Source organism: Microcebus murinus, chromosome 19 (genome assembly GCF_040939455.1).
Source record: "Microcebus murinus isolate Inina chromosome 19, M.murinus_Inina_mat1.0, whole genome shotgun sequence".
NCBI lineage: Eukaryota > Metazoa > Chordata > Mammalia > Primates > Cheirogaleidae > Microcebus > Microcebus murinus.
Genome location: NC_134122.1, coordinates 26,518,204 through 26,530,417, shown reverse-complemented (window position 1 = coordinate 26,530,417; position 12,214 = coordinate 26,518,204). Strand labels below are relative to the sequence as shown.

Here is a 12,214-nt window from a genome sequence, read left to right as displayed (position 1 = left end):
TAAATCACTCATCTTCTGAGCCTGTGTCTGCATCCATAAACTGGGAATACCATACCACCTGTTTGGGTATCTGGAAGGCTGAAGTGAGAAGTTCTGTGTAAAACACAACAGTGCCTGGCACCCAGGGAGCACTCACATATCACTGTTAACATGATGCCAGCTTGAATTAGGTTTTCTGTCACTGGCAACACAAGAACTTTGAGCGATACAGTGCCCTGTTACTGACACATCATGCTACAGTCACACAATCACATATGGTCCCAGATTCCTCCCAAGAAGAGTAAAGCTCTAAGTCTGTGTATTTAAGGGCTACATTTCGGATCTATGGAGATTCCCGAGACACCTGTTTCGTGTCTCCTTTCCACGCTCCAGGCTGAGCGCCCACACATTGGCGCTGCTCGGGTTACCGCAACGCCACGCGCCCGCTCGCCCGCCGGCCCGCCCCCTCTCCTCGCCTGCGGGCCCGCGTCCACACCGCCTGCTCCGCTCCTGTGGGCCGGGCTTGCGGTCGGCGGGCGGTCTGCTGGCTTCGCCCAGGGGAACCGGGCGACTAGCTCCACAACTCCTCACCCACCTGGCGCGACCCCGGATGTGGGCGTGCGCGCCACCCAGCCGCGACCCCGAAGCCGCGCCGACGCGCGCGCCTCAGCCAATCGCACGCCCCAGGCCACTGCGTCACGGCCAGATCAGCCAATGGGAGTTGGTCTGACTGCCGCTTCCGGCCCGCCCTCTCGCCCAGGGCCGGGGGAGGGCCGGCCTGGTAGCCCGGCCGCCAAGGAGCGAGCACCGCGACTCCGCCCCGCCGGGCGCCGGCCCAGGTGAGTGCTGCGCGGCGCCCCCTCCGCCGCGGCGGGCAGGGCCGTGGGAAAGGTTGCGGCGGCGGAGGGCAGCTGCGCCTCTCCCCCGTAATCCCCACTGCGTTCACCTGGAGACTCGCTGGGAGGGACCGTACTCGTCTTCTTGCCTGCGCACCTGGAGGGCGCCGCCCCCTCCTCGCCCGGGTACGCCCACAGGCCAGCTTAGTGGCCGGGTTCAGGGGATGCCCCCACTGCAGCCTTTGGGTTCAAGTGATTTGACGATCACAGGAGCTTGGTTGTTTTAGAGAATCGAGCTGCAAGGGGCCTGCTTAGCTGTTGGTAGAAGCAAATCTTCTTGTCTTGGGATTAGTGTGGGCAGATGGTCAGGGCCCAGTGCTCCGGCTCCGACATATGCTACTTGTGGCAGTGCAGGGGGCCCACCTGTCACCCAAGTGCACAGAACTGGGACGAAAGCCAGGCTGACTCAGTGCACCCACTGGGCAGACCCTATTTTTCCAGAAGGACTCAACTACCATGCAAATTCTACTGTTTCACCCACTTCTTTGAACCCTGATGCTTTTGAACAGACCTTGCATTTGGAAGCCAGCAAGCTACCTTAGTAGGCAGTGCTCTCACTGTTTGCACACCGGGTGGGTGTGACAGTGTGATAAGAAACCTTTAGGAAGAACTCCTAATGCCCAACTCAGAGGAAGCAAATGCCTGGGAGCTTCCTCGGTACTGTGTCTCTGCTACCACGTCTGTGCCCCCATTCCCTTGGGCACTTTTTGGTCTCTGAAAGGATCTGTGAATAAACTGGTGCAGAAAGGTAGGTGGCTTTGAGGGTGGTGAGCAGGCTTTCTTAGCAGAATGACTGAAGGGTCAACTCAAATTCACTTTGTAGATATTCTTGGTAAATTAGATGTTGTTTATTTGTAAGATGTGCCCCCCATCCTTTCACCCCTATAAAACAAAGAAGTCTGAGGATGCCAGAATCATGGGATTTTGTGTTCCAAACCCCCTTTCAAGAAGAGCCCTCTGACCCAGTGAGCCTGGACAGGTTGCCTGATCAGTTCACAGCCAGGAAGTGTCACCTGAGGATGTGGGGGCAGCATCCTGGCAGAGGCAGAAAGGTGTGTGTGACCAAGGATGTTTACCTTGTGTCACCTTTAGCTGGGAAGTGACTGGTGCCCGGGTCTCCACTCTGAAGGGAGTTTGTAAACACAACCCCCATGCCATCCTTTCTTTGCAGCAAAGTCTTCTTCCATTAACTGCCCAGAAGGTTCAATTATGTCTCTAGGGAAATTACTGCTTAGTCATTTCCCTGAAGGAAAGTGTATTAAATACAAGTCAAAGTCTCCACTCATTGAGCTCAACCTGCAGACTGAGCCTAACTAAACTGGCTACTTATACAGTGAATTGTGAGCTATCTTTGAAGACTAACTTATATTAAAATGACACCACAGAAACCTACATTAAAAAAAAATCTTACTTTTCCCCCAATTTTTTTTTTTTTTTTTTTTGAGACAGAGTCTCGCTTTGTTGCCCAGGCTAGAGTGAGTGCCGTGGCGTCAGCCTAGCTCACAGCAACCTCAAACTCCTGGGCTCGAGTGATCCTTCTGCCTCAGCCTCCCGAGTAGCTGGGACTACAGGCATGCGCCACCATGCCCGGCTAATTTTTTATATATATATCAGTTGGCCAATTAATTTCTTTCTATTTATAGTAGAGACTGGGTCTCGCTCAGGCTGGTTTTGAACTCCTGACCTTGAGCAATCTGCCCGCCTCGGCCTCCCAAGAGCTAGGATTACAGGCGTGAGCCACAGCGCCCGGCCCCCCCAATATTTTTATTGAAGATTTTCAAGCATGCAGCCGGGTTGAAAGAATTGTGTGGTGAACATCCCCATATCCACCACCTAGCTTCTGCTATTGATATTTTACTATACTTACTTTATCATGTATCTATCCACAAATTATGACCTTACTTTGAAAGTAGTTTATAACATTTTGTTTCCCTGAGGCAATATTTCTGTCTTTGGGAGTTGGGAGTATGTTGAAGTTATGTGGTGGTAATTATCCTTAAATGTTGCTTCAACACCTTACTGTGTGCAGAGCGCGGTTGTGAGGAAAGGCTAACCAGAAAGAGACTTGAGTTTGGGAGATTTCTTCAGAGATGGAAGATACATGGCAGTTTGTGGCAGCAAATGTCAAGTAAAAAGTAAATAATGCCAAGTGACATCAATAACATTTATTGAGTTCTTGCTGGCTACTGCACACTGTTTATTAAAAGCTCTGTGCCTGTATTATCTCATTTAATATTATCTCAACAACTAGGTAAGTATGTCACTATTCCTTTCTGCCTTTTATAGAGTAGGAAATCAAGGCACAGAGAGGTTAGTTTTGGTGGCACCAGAAAGTGGTGGAGCTAGGACCTGAATACTGGCAGTCTGGGTCCAAGCAGCTTGGGCACTCGTAGTCACTGTGAAGATGCCAGAGGGACCCCGACCAGGGAGGAATAAAGGGGTAGCTGGAAGTTACCAGGAGTCCCAATCAGGCATCTGGATGCAGATGCTAGTTGTCAAACGGCTCCGGAAGACTGGTCTGTTTTTCTTGTTTGTTTGATGGGCGCTGGTGCTCCTGAGGTTAAGGAGGTTACCTATTCTGCCAGGGTCTGTTTCCCCTGGCTTGCTCCTTTCTGCTGGTCAGTTTCCCTCCTATTGTTTTTTTTTTTTTAGTAACCAGAGAGTCAACTTCCTATTGTTTCTCTCTGCTTCCTGTTGTAGGTGTTTCCCAGAGCTCGGCTTCTGCTCTCTTTCCCTGTCTTCCTGTTCCTTATCTTCCGATCGCTTCCTTCTCAATCTGCACTCTGGCTTCTTGGTGTTTGTAAGATACACTTTGTTCCCAAAGAGCCAATTCTCCTATCTTCAGCTGCGTTCAGTCTCCTGTTGTCCTTACTGTTGCCTTCTGAAGCGCCCACATGCCTCTGGCCCCAGCCTCCAGGCACCTAAATAAACTGTCTCCTAGTAGTAGCTCCGGTTTTGAAACCAGACTGGCCACACCCTCATCCTAGGTTCTTTCCTCTTTTCTGGCCCCAGGGCAGTGTTCCAGGGTTGGATCTGGGAGCCTCCCAGTCAGGCAGAGCTTGTCATTGTGATTGCCTTGTTGTCCTCCTCTGGCCTTTCTGTGTTTGTCTGCCTTGTGTCTGGCCATGTGGCCCTGCCCTGGTAGGGAGGGTTAGGTTTGTTCCAGGTAGCAACCCAAAAAGTATGTATAGGACAGAATGTGGTTAATGCAAAATTTAGGCTTGTAAAACAATAGCCTCAGGAGTCTGGAGTCCCCAGATGTTGTAAATCTAACAGACAACTACAGCCAGCATTCCTCCCCTCCTCTCCCCCATAGGAATGAAATCTGTCCTTCCCTAGCTCCCCTGATAAGGACAACTCTGGAGCTGAAAGATGGATGTGACTGGGCCAGGGGTCCTAGGAGCTGGTTGTTTGAAAAAGAATTTATCACAAGCAGCTGTTCTGGCCCACTTATTCCTCCCACAGAAACCCTCTATAAAACCCAAGGCTCTCCCCTTTTCTCTTGCGGACACTTTTTTTGGCTTCCACCCATCTGCACCCAGATGCTCCAAATAAACAGCATTTTGCTACATATGAGGCTTCGTGTGTCTGTCTCTCGGCTCGGGACCTAACAGGGAGCTTGTTCCTACCAGAAGCCAGGGCTCCAGAAATGACACCCCAGGGAGCCCTAGCAGTGTCGGGCCTGAGGGTGGGGGGTGGTCAGTGGCAGAGCTTAGCAGCAGCCTGGGCCACCCCCTACAAAGCACAAAGAAAGAAGAGAGAAAAGGAAAGGAGTAAGGAGTGGAGAATGGCAAGAGTGAGATAGGGGAAAGGAGGCAGTCACTCAGGGAGGATCAAGAGAGCACCCTTACATCCTTGAATCCACGTGGTCACGTGGCTCGTGGCTCCTGCAGGCCCGTGAAAGGCTCTGGCTGGGATGCCAGGCCCATGTGGATGCTGTCAACAGGGAGAGGCCAGCGTAGGGGGAGAGACCTGCCCTCCCTAGGGCGGCAGCAGGACAGTTGTGTGTTTTGAGACTCAACCAAATCTGTAAGCTTTCATTTATTCTTTTGAAAGGAAAGATCTGAAGGAAATATAACAGAATAATAATATTCATTAAATTTGGGGAGAATAATAATATTCATTAAATTTGGGGTACTTAGATGTTACTTTTTTCCCCTGTACTTTTCTGTATGTTTTTAAAAATACCCATAATTAGAGGGAAGGCAGGTCGGGTGCAGTGGCTCATGCCTGTAATCCTAGTACTCTATGAGGATCACTTCAGGAGTTTGAGGTCAGCCTGAGCAAGAGTAAGACCCCATCTCTACCAAAAATAGAAAAATTAGCCGGGTGCGGTGGCATGTGCCTATAGTCTCAGCTACTTGGGAGGCTGAGGCAGGAGGATCGCTTGAGCCTAGGAGTTTGAGGTTGTAGTGAGCTATGATGACACCACTGCATTCTAGGTAACAGAGTGAGACTGTTTCAAAAACAAAAACAAAAAATAGAGGGAAGAAAAGGTAAAGAAAGAAAAAGGAATCTACACTGGAAACCAGGGTCTGCTTCTAATTTGTGGGGTGACCACTCACCCCCCTCCTTGTACCTCATTTTGCCATCCATGGCATAAGACACTCAACACCCACCTGGCCCTGATGTCCCCTGGGCCGGGAGCCAGGACACTGACTCTCACCTTCCTGCCACCAGTGTTCCTCCAGCCACCGCCGCCATGCCCAACTCGGTGCTGTGGGCGGTGGACCTGTTTGGGAGAGTGTACACGCTCTCCACGGCCAGCCAGTACTGGGAGCTGTGCAAGGACGGCCAGCTGGAGTTCAAGCGGGTCAGTGCAGCCACGCAATGCTGCTGGGGCATCGCCTGTGACAACCAGGTCTACGTGTATGTGTGCGCCAGCGATGTCCCCATCCGCCGCCGAGAGGAGGCCTATGAGAATCAGGTAGCCTCGGGCATTTGGAGTTGCTGGGTTGGTGGATTTGCTGGGTTATTGATTAACGTGATGAACCGCAGAAGAAAAACAGAGGCCGCAGGCCAATTGCCACATGCATCTCCTTCCTTGTACTTAATTCTGAGTTGTGTAGTGTCCAGGGTCTGTGGGGCTGGAGTGGGCTCCTGTCTGGGAGCCTAGGATGAGGTCGCCCTCCCCTGCCTGCCCCCTGGGAGCACTGTGGCTGGCGGGTGGGTCCTCTGCCCGTTGGAGCTGTGCCGTTGTGCTCGCCATGATGAAGAAGCACGGGGTCCCTGATCCCCGGGCCCTGGGCGCCCTCTGCTCACCTCCCATTCTGGAGACCAGCAAGAGGGACCTGCTGGGCAGGGTCTGCTGGCCCCGGAGAGGCTCTGCCTGCCTGGGACCCTCCCGGAAGGCTTGGGTCCAAGGCCGTCTCTGTGTCCCCGGCCCTCAGCGCTGGAACCCCATGGGCGGCTTCTGTGAGAAGCTCCTGCTGAGCGACCGGTGGTCATGGAGTGATGTGAGTGGGCTCCAGCACCGGCCGCTGGATGGGGTGGCGCTGCCCTCACCGCACTGGGAGTGGGAGTCCGACTGGTACGTGGATGAGAACTTTGGAGGGGAGCCCACCGAGAAAGGGGTAGGTGAACTCAGTACCCACCGTGGCTGCCCTGGGTTGGGGGTGCCTTGGGCTCACCTGGCCCCCTGTGCGGCTGTCCCTAACACCTCATGGTGTCTGACCTCTGCTTGCTGTGATGGGATGGGGATTGGGATTTTCAGGCTGGCTCACTCCCTCCTCTTCTCCTTCCTCCCAACCTTCCCCAGCTCTTCCAATTCCTTCCCCCTGGAGCCTCACAGAGCCCCTACCTTGGTGTTTCAGGGGTGGACATATGCCATCGACTTTCCTGCCACCTACACACGAGACAAGAAGTGGAATTCTTGCGTGCGGCGGCGGAAGTGGATCCGGTACAGGAGATACAAGTCCCGGGACACCTGGGCCAAGGTCTCAGTACCTGAGTGTGGCTTAGGGGCAGGACAGGACCAAGACAGATGGGGGACTGGGGCCAGCAGGGCCTGGTAGGAAGATCACATGGAGACTGGTCCCCACCCCTCCTGCCCACCCTAGGACCTGGCCTCTGAGCTGTTTCCTATCCCCAAAATACCACAGCGCTGTGTGTCCCTTCATTTGGGAGATGGCCACACAGGGAGCCCAGCCAGTCTGTGGCCCAGGATGGCAGAGAACTTGTTCTGACTGAGGTCTCCAAGCTGCTCTGTCCCAGACTTAGCCTCCCTCTGGTGCTTTGTCCTCCCCTCCCCCACCAAGGGGGCACCTCTGGCTCTAGTGTTCTCATGACCCAGGAGAACCTCCCCACTTAGGAAAGGCCTGGGCCAAGTGCGAGCAGGCTGCAGGCACTGACCAGACCTCGCTGGACAGCCCATGGCTGTGAGGTGGGGCCCCCAGCCCAGCCTGGCTGTCCCGGGACTGGGATAGCAGGGTGCCAGCCAGCAGCAGGGCCATGTTCTGCCATCAGCCCCGTTCTTTGGCGGGGAACAGAGTCACAGTGGTCAGGTCACGGGGAAGCCCAAAGCTGAGATCTTATGGTGCATCTACCTTCCACACAGGACCAGCAGTGACCACCAGGGGACAGTGGCCCAGGCCTAGGGGTGGATAGAACAGGGCAGAGGGGACCCAGGGCCAAGAACCTGCAGTCCTGGTGCTGTTGTCCCTGTGAAGTCAGGCAGCTGGGGGCAAAGCTGGGGTTGGGAGGCCAGAGGGGAGACGGGCAGGGAGGGGTCCTGCCCAGTCACTGACTGCCACTGCCTCCTGCCCCCTTGTTTCAGATCCCCTCGAAGGATGACCCCAAGCAGCTGCCTGACCCCTTCAATGACCTCTCTGTGGGGGGATGGGAGATCACGGAGGAACCCTCCGGCCGCCTGTCAGTGTGGGCCGTGTCTGTGCAGGGAAGGGTAAGGCCAGACCCTGTGCCCAGGATGAGAGGTGGCCGTGGGAGCCGGCCACAGGCAGTGGGGGTTGGGAGGAAGAGAGAAGCTGCCCCAGGTGTCCTTCCAGGGGTGGAGGAAAGATGACAGCTACCTTTGAGACGTTCTCCTTGCCTCTGTGCAGGAGGCAGGTGACGGGACTGCCACACCCCTCTCCTGGGAATCTGCTCTGTGGACCCTGAGTCTTGCACGTCCCAGAAGCCCCTGTCCCCTACCCATACCTGGTCCTCACCTGTCCCTCCTCTGAGCCCCCAGCATACTGGTCAGGGCCCACCGTGGGCTCAGGCGCCATTAATATTATCGCCCCCACCTCAGACAGCTGCTGGGCACCCTGCCGGCTCCTGCGGTATCTCCTACACTGTCTCTAGGAGTGTGGCAGGTGGCTGGATGGTGGATCTGTGGATGTCTAGAGAGGAGACCCTTCTCTCAGGGAGTGTGTGAAATAAGCACAGGAATACAGCCAACCCCGGCAGCAGCAGATGGCCCTGAGCGCAGGTGACCCGGCACTCCAGTCATGGTTTTAAATTGCGCTTTGTGATTATTCAGTCACTCTTACCACAAGTCGATCACAATTCTCCAGTCGGCTTTGGAACAGTCGCAGCAGGGTTTTTTAGCAGGCTCACCTGTGGGTCACATGTGGCCCAGGCTTAGGTTAACCACAGTGGCTTCCTCCAAGCTGTACTGAAGGGTGGGGGGAGGGGGCTGGGCAGAGTAGGGAACTGGCCCGGGATGGAGCCCCATCGAGGGGCCATGCCCACCTGGACCCGAAGAGAGGGAAGAACAGGGGCCATGGAACAGTGTCTGTGTCCCCGAGTGCCAGCTGTGCGCCACACTGCCCTGTGCCACCTTGTGGTCCCCCAGAGGTGGGTCCAGGACTGTGGGCTCCTGTGGGAGCCAGGGAGACACACGGGCCCTGATGCCACCTGGCAGCAGACGATGGCTTCCCAGGCCTGGTCCTGCGGGGCCAGTTGTGGGGGCCAGTGGCAGGATTGGAGGCCAGGGCTCCCCAGTGTGAGGACAGCTCTCTGGCGGGGGTCACCAGCCCTTCCTGGACCCCAAGCAATGTGCAGCCTCCTCCAGATAAAATGAGCCAGACAGTTTGAATGAGATGAGCGAGTTGCTCAGTCTTAACTACTCAGTTAAGGAGAAAAAGAACTAGACATTTTAGTCATTTGTACGAGTGGGGTTTGGGGGTTTTGCCATTTAGCCACCCCAGCCAGCCTCCCCTAGAGACGGGTGTCCTGAGAGCACATCACCATGAGGGGGCGCAGGGCACACGGGCTGGCCCAGAGCAGCCAGGGGACCTGCTCCGGTGGCGTCAGGTTCTCACGCAGATGAAAGGAACAAGTCTGTCCTCTGATCCTGAGGTCCACGGTGTTTGCATTTCTTTGCCAGAGTGGGAGTGGGGATCAGGAACGAGACCTGGCCAGTCCGGGTACTCTGGCCCCCAGCCCCAGTGTGGACGTGTGACGCAAGTGCCATGCCCTCTTCTGGCCTCACAGGTGTGGTACAGAGAGGACGTCAGCCACTCCAACCCCGAAGGCTCATCCTGGTCCCTGGTGGACACTCCTGGCGAGGTGGTCCAGATCAGCTGTGGGCCCCACGACCTCCTGTGGGCCACCCTGTGGGAGGGGCAGGCCCTGGTCCGGGAAGGAATCGGCAGGAACAGCCCCACAGGTGGGCAGCCCAGGACGGGCCCTCGCCCCGCACCAGGGGAAGGGGGTGCTCGCTGCCCCCAGTCTGGGCTGATGGAGGCCGCCTGGGGTTCTCTGGGCTGCTAGGAAGCTGCTGGTCCATAGTGGAGCCTCCAGGGCCTGAAAACGGGATCATGCACGTCTCCGTGGGAGTCGGCGTGGTCTGGGCTGTCACCAAGGACCGGAAGGTACGACAGGGACGCTGGGGCTGGATCTGTTGAAGGCTGTGTTTTTTTGTTCCTGTGAGTGTGATCTGAACCCTTCTCGACAAATCTGGCCTCAGCCAAGCACAATGTGTTTTTATGTCGCTAAAATTGTTGCCCATCTCCAGGATGTCTGGTGCTGTGACATCTTCCCACACTCACACCCCGTACCAAGGTGCAGCCACTGCATTTATCACTTACTGGGTCATAATGTTTCAAGTCATCAGAAGCTAATTTACTGACATCCCAGTTAACTGAACGCTGCTCCTTTCTCCTACTCAGTGCCTGTCATTTGTATTTTATCAGCGTCTGGTCCAGTAACAAGCCAATTTCAGACTCATGTGATTTCTCTCTAGCCACATGTCAAGGGGGCGTTTCTCAGCCCTGAGGGAGTGCAGTGGGGCCGGGGTGGGGGTGGGACCCATGCAGGTGACTCGTGGAGCCACCGGTAGGCATGGGGGAAATATGGTTGGATTGTGTGTATTTTTACAAGTTGGTGTGAACAAAGTAGCTTTAAAGAGACTATTTTATGAAGCACTAAGAATCAACCCAAAATAGGTTATTTATTCCAATAATGAGTTTAAAGGAAATTTTCCTAGATAACATCATTAAGGCCATTGTCTTCCACAGAGGCAAACTGGGTTCAATAAAGTGGCCTTTTCCAAGCATTAGGCCAGAGAACCGGTGGGAAGTTGCCAGGACAGGTATGGCTGAGGCCAGGTGACCCCCAGCCCTCGGGGTGGGGACGGTGCCAAGTGCAGAAGGGGTCGCGGCCAGGGCGTGTGAAGAGGGACGTGTTCAGATGCTTCCTCTCTAAACGTGTGCCCTGCTCATTTGTGGCATGAACCAAAGGATCAAATTATTCATTTCTTTTTTTTTTTTTTTTTTTTTTGAGACAGAGTCTCACTTTGTTGCCCAGGCTAGAGTGAGTGCCGTGGCGTCAGCCTAGCTCACAGCAACCTCAAACTCCTGGGCTCGAGTGATCCTTCTGCCTCAGCCTCCCGGGTAGCTGGGACTACAGGCATGCGCCACCATGCCCGGCTAATTTTTTTTATATATATATCAGTTGGCCAATTAATTTCTTTGTATTTATAGTAGAGACGGGGGTCTCACTCTTGCTCAGGCTGGTTTTGAACTCCTGACCTTGAGCAATCCGCCCGCCTCGGCCTCCCAAGAGCTAGGATTACAGGCGTGAGCCACAGCGCCCGGCCCAAATTATTCATTTCTTTTTCCTGAGCCTTAAAATAATCCCTTCTGTTTCAGTGGCCCTCCAGGGAGGCATGTTTGTTTCTGACTTTCCCAGGTGTGGTTCCGAAGAGGCGTCAACTCTCACAACCCCTGCGGCACCAGCTGGATCGAGATGGTGGGAGAAATGACGATGGTGAACGTGGGCCTCAACGACCAGGTGTGCGCTGGGGTCGCAGCTCGTAAGCAGTGGTGGTCTCAGAGTGGGGGGAGCCTCCAGGCATCCCGCTGTCCCTTCCCACGGGGGGGGGGGGGGGGGGGGGGGGGGGGGGGCCTCGTGCTGGCAGCACAGCAGGGGTCCCGGCACCTCTGCACGCTCCCAGCCTGTGGGGCTGGTTCTGCCAGTCCCAGAGCCCCTGCTCATCCCCTGATCAGTCCCCAAGGACCCTCAGAGCAATGAGTATGGATCTGCAGGGTGGCAGGGAGGATCTTGGAAACTGGAGGGTTTCATTGAGAAACGTCTGGGTGACTCAGGTGGGTCAGCCACCAAGTGAAGGAAGAAGCTGATCTCCTAACTTTGGCTCTGTGGGTGCTGTTCTTTTAAGCACCACCTGCCTGATTTTACAGCGGGGCCTCCTCTTTGGAGACACTGAGGTTTGGGCAGCTGTAAGACTCAGAGAGTACAGTCCTTGCTTTGAAGGTGACACCCGCACCCTGTTGCACTGCACTAGAAGCTCCTTCCAGGGTGCTGGGCTTCCCTTGGCCGCCATGTACTCCTGCCACCCACCCTGGTGACATAGCACACAGTGGCTGGTGCAGGACAGGTACCTGCTGGTGCCCAGGGGGCTGAGCCTGAGGCAATGACTGGCTCAGGCTTCCTTGGCCAAGTGATAGAGATGCCACAGCCCACCCAGCAAAGCCACCTTGGCCCCTGAGCAAACCTTCCTTCCCCAGCACCCAAGAGCAGAGGGTAGGACACCGGCCCAGCCACGCTTCCCTGAAGAGTGAGCTCAGAGTCGACGAGGTTGTTTTGCATCTTTAAAAGAGCAGGACCGTCTTTAGATTCACTTGGGGATCAGCTTCCCAACAGAGGCCACGCAGAAGACAGAGACGTGGGTGGACCTCATGTCCTCGCACAGGGTCCACCAGCCACACCACCACCTCTGCATCTTGTCACCCCAAAGCCCTGGGTCTGCCTGGGTCAGGGAGCCAGGACCAGGTCCCCGCTTCTCCTGAGCTTGCTGGTGTGCCCTCCACTTCCTGCACAGCCCCCACAGACCTTCAGCCCTCACACAAACTCATGCACACACCCCCCACATGTGG

General features: G+C 55.2%; 1 protein-coding gene across 1 annotated transcript in view; it reads left to right on the top strand.

The window, feature by feature from the left end:
• Positions 1 to 735: 735 nt before the first annotated feature.
• TECPR1 (tectonin beta-propeller repeat containing 1) overlaps positions 736 to 12,214 on the top strand; it is a 29,128-nt gene continuing 17,649 nt past the window's right edge. Inside the window, exons 1-8 of the mRNA XM_012759431.3 lie at positions 736 to 818; positions 5,556 to 5,802; positions 6,266 to 6,448; positions 6,689 to 6,811; positions 7,651 to 7,776; positions 9,312 to 9,486; positions 9,591 to 9,691; positions 11,010 to 11,111. Of these exons, the coding sequence (XP_012614885.2) occupies positions 5,578 to 5,802; positions 6,266 to 6,448; positions 6,689 to 6,811; positions 7,651 to 7,776; positions 9,312 to 9,486; positions 9,591 to 9,691; positions 11,010 to 11,111 (1,035 nt within the window). The 5' untranslated portion in view covers positions 736 to 818; positions 5,556 to 5,577. The remainder of the gene's footprint in view (positions 819 to 5,555; positions 5,803 to 6,265; positions 6,449 to 6,688; positions 6,812 to 7,650; positions 7,777 to 9,311; positions 9,487 to 9,590; positions 9,692 to 11,009; positions 11,112 to 12,214) is intronic.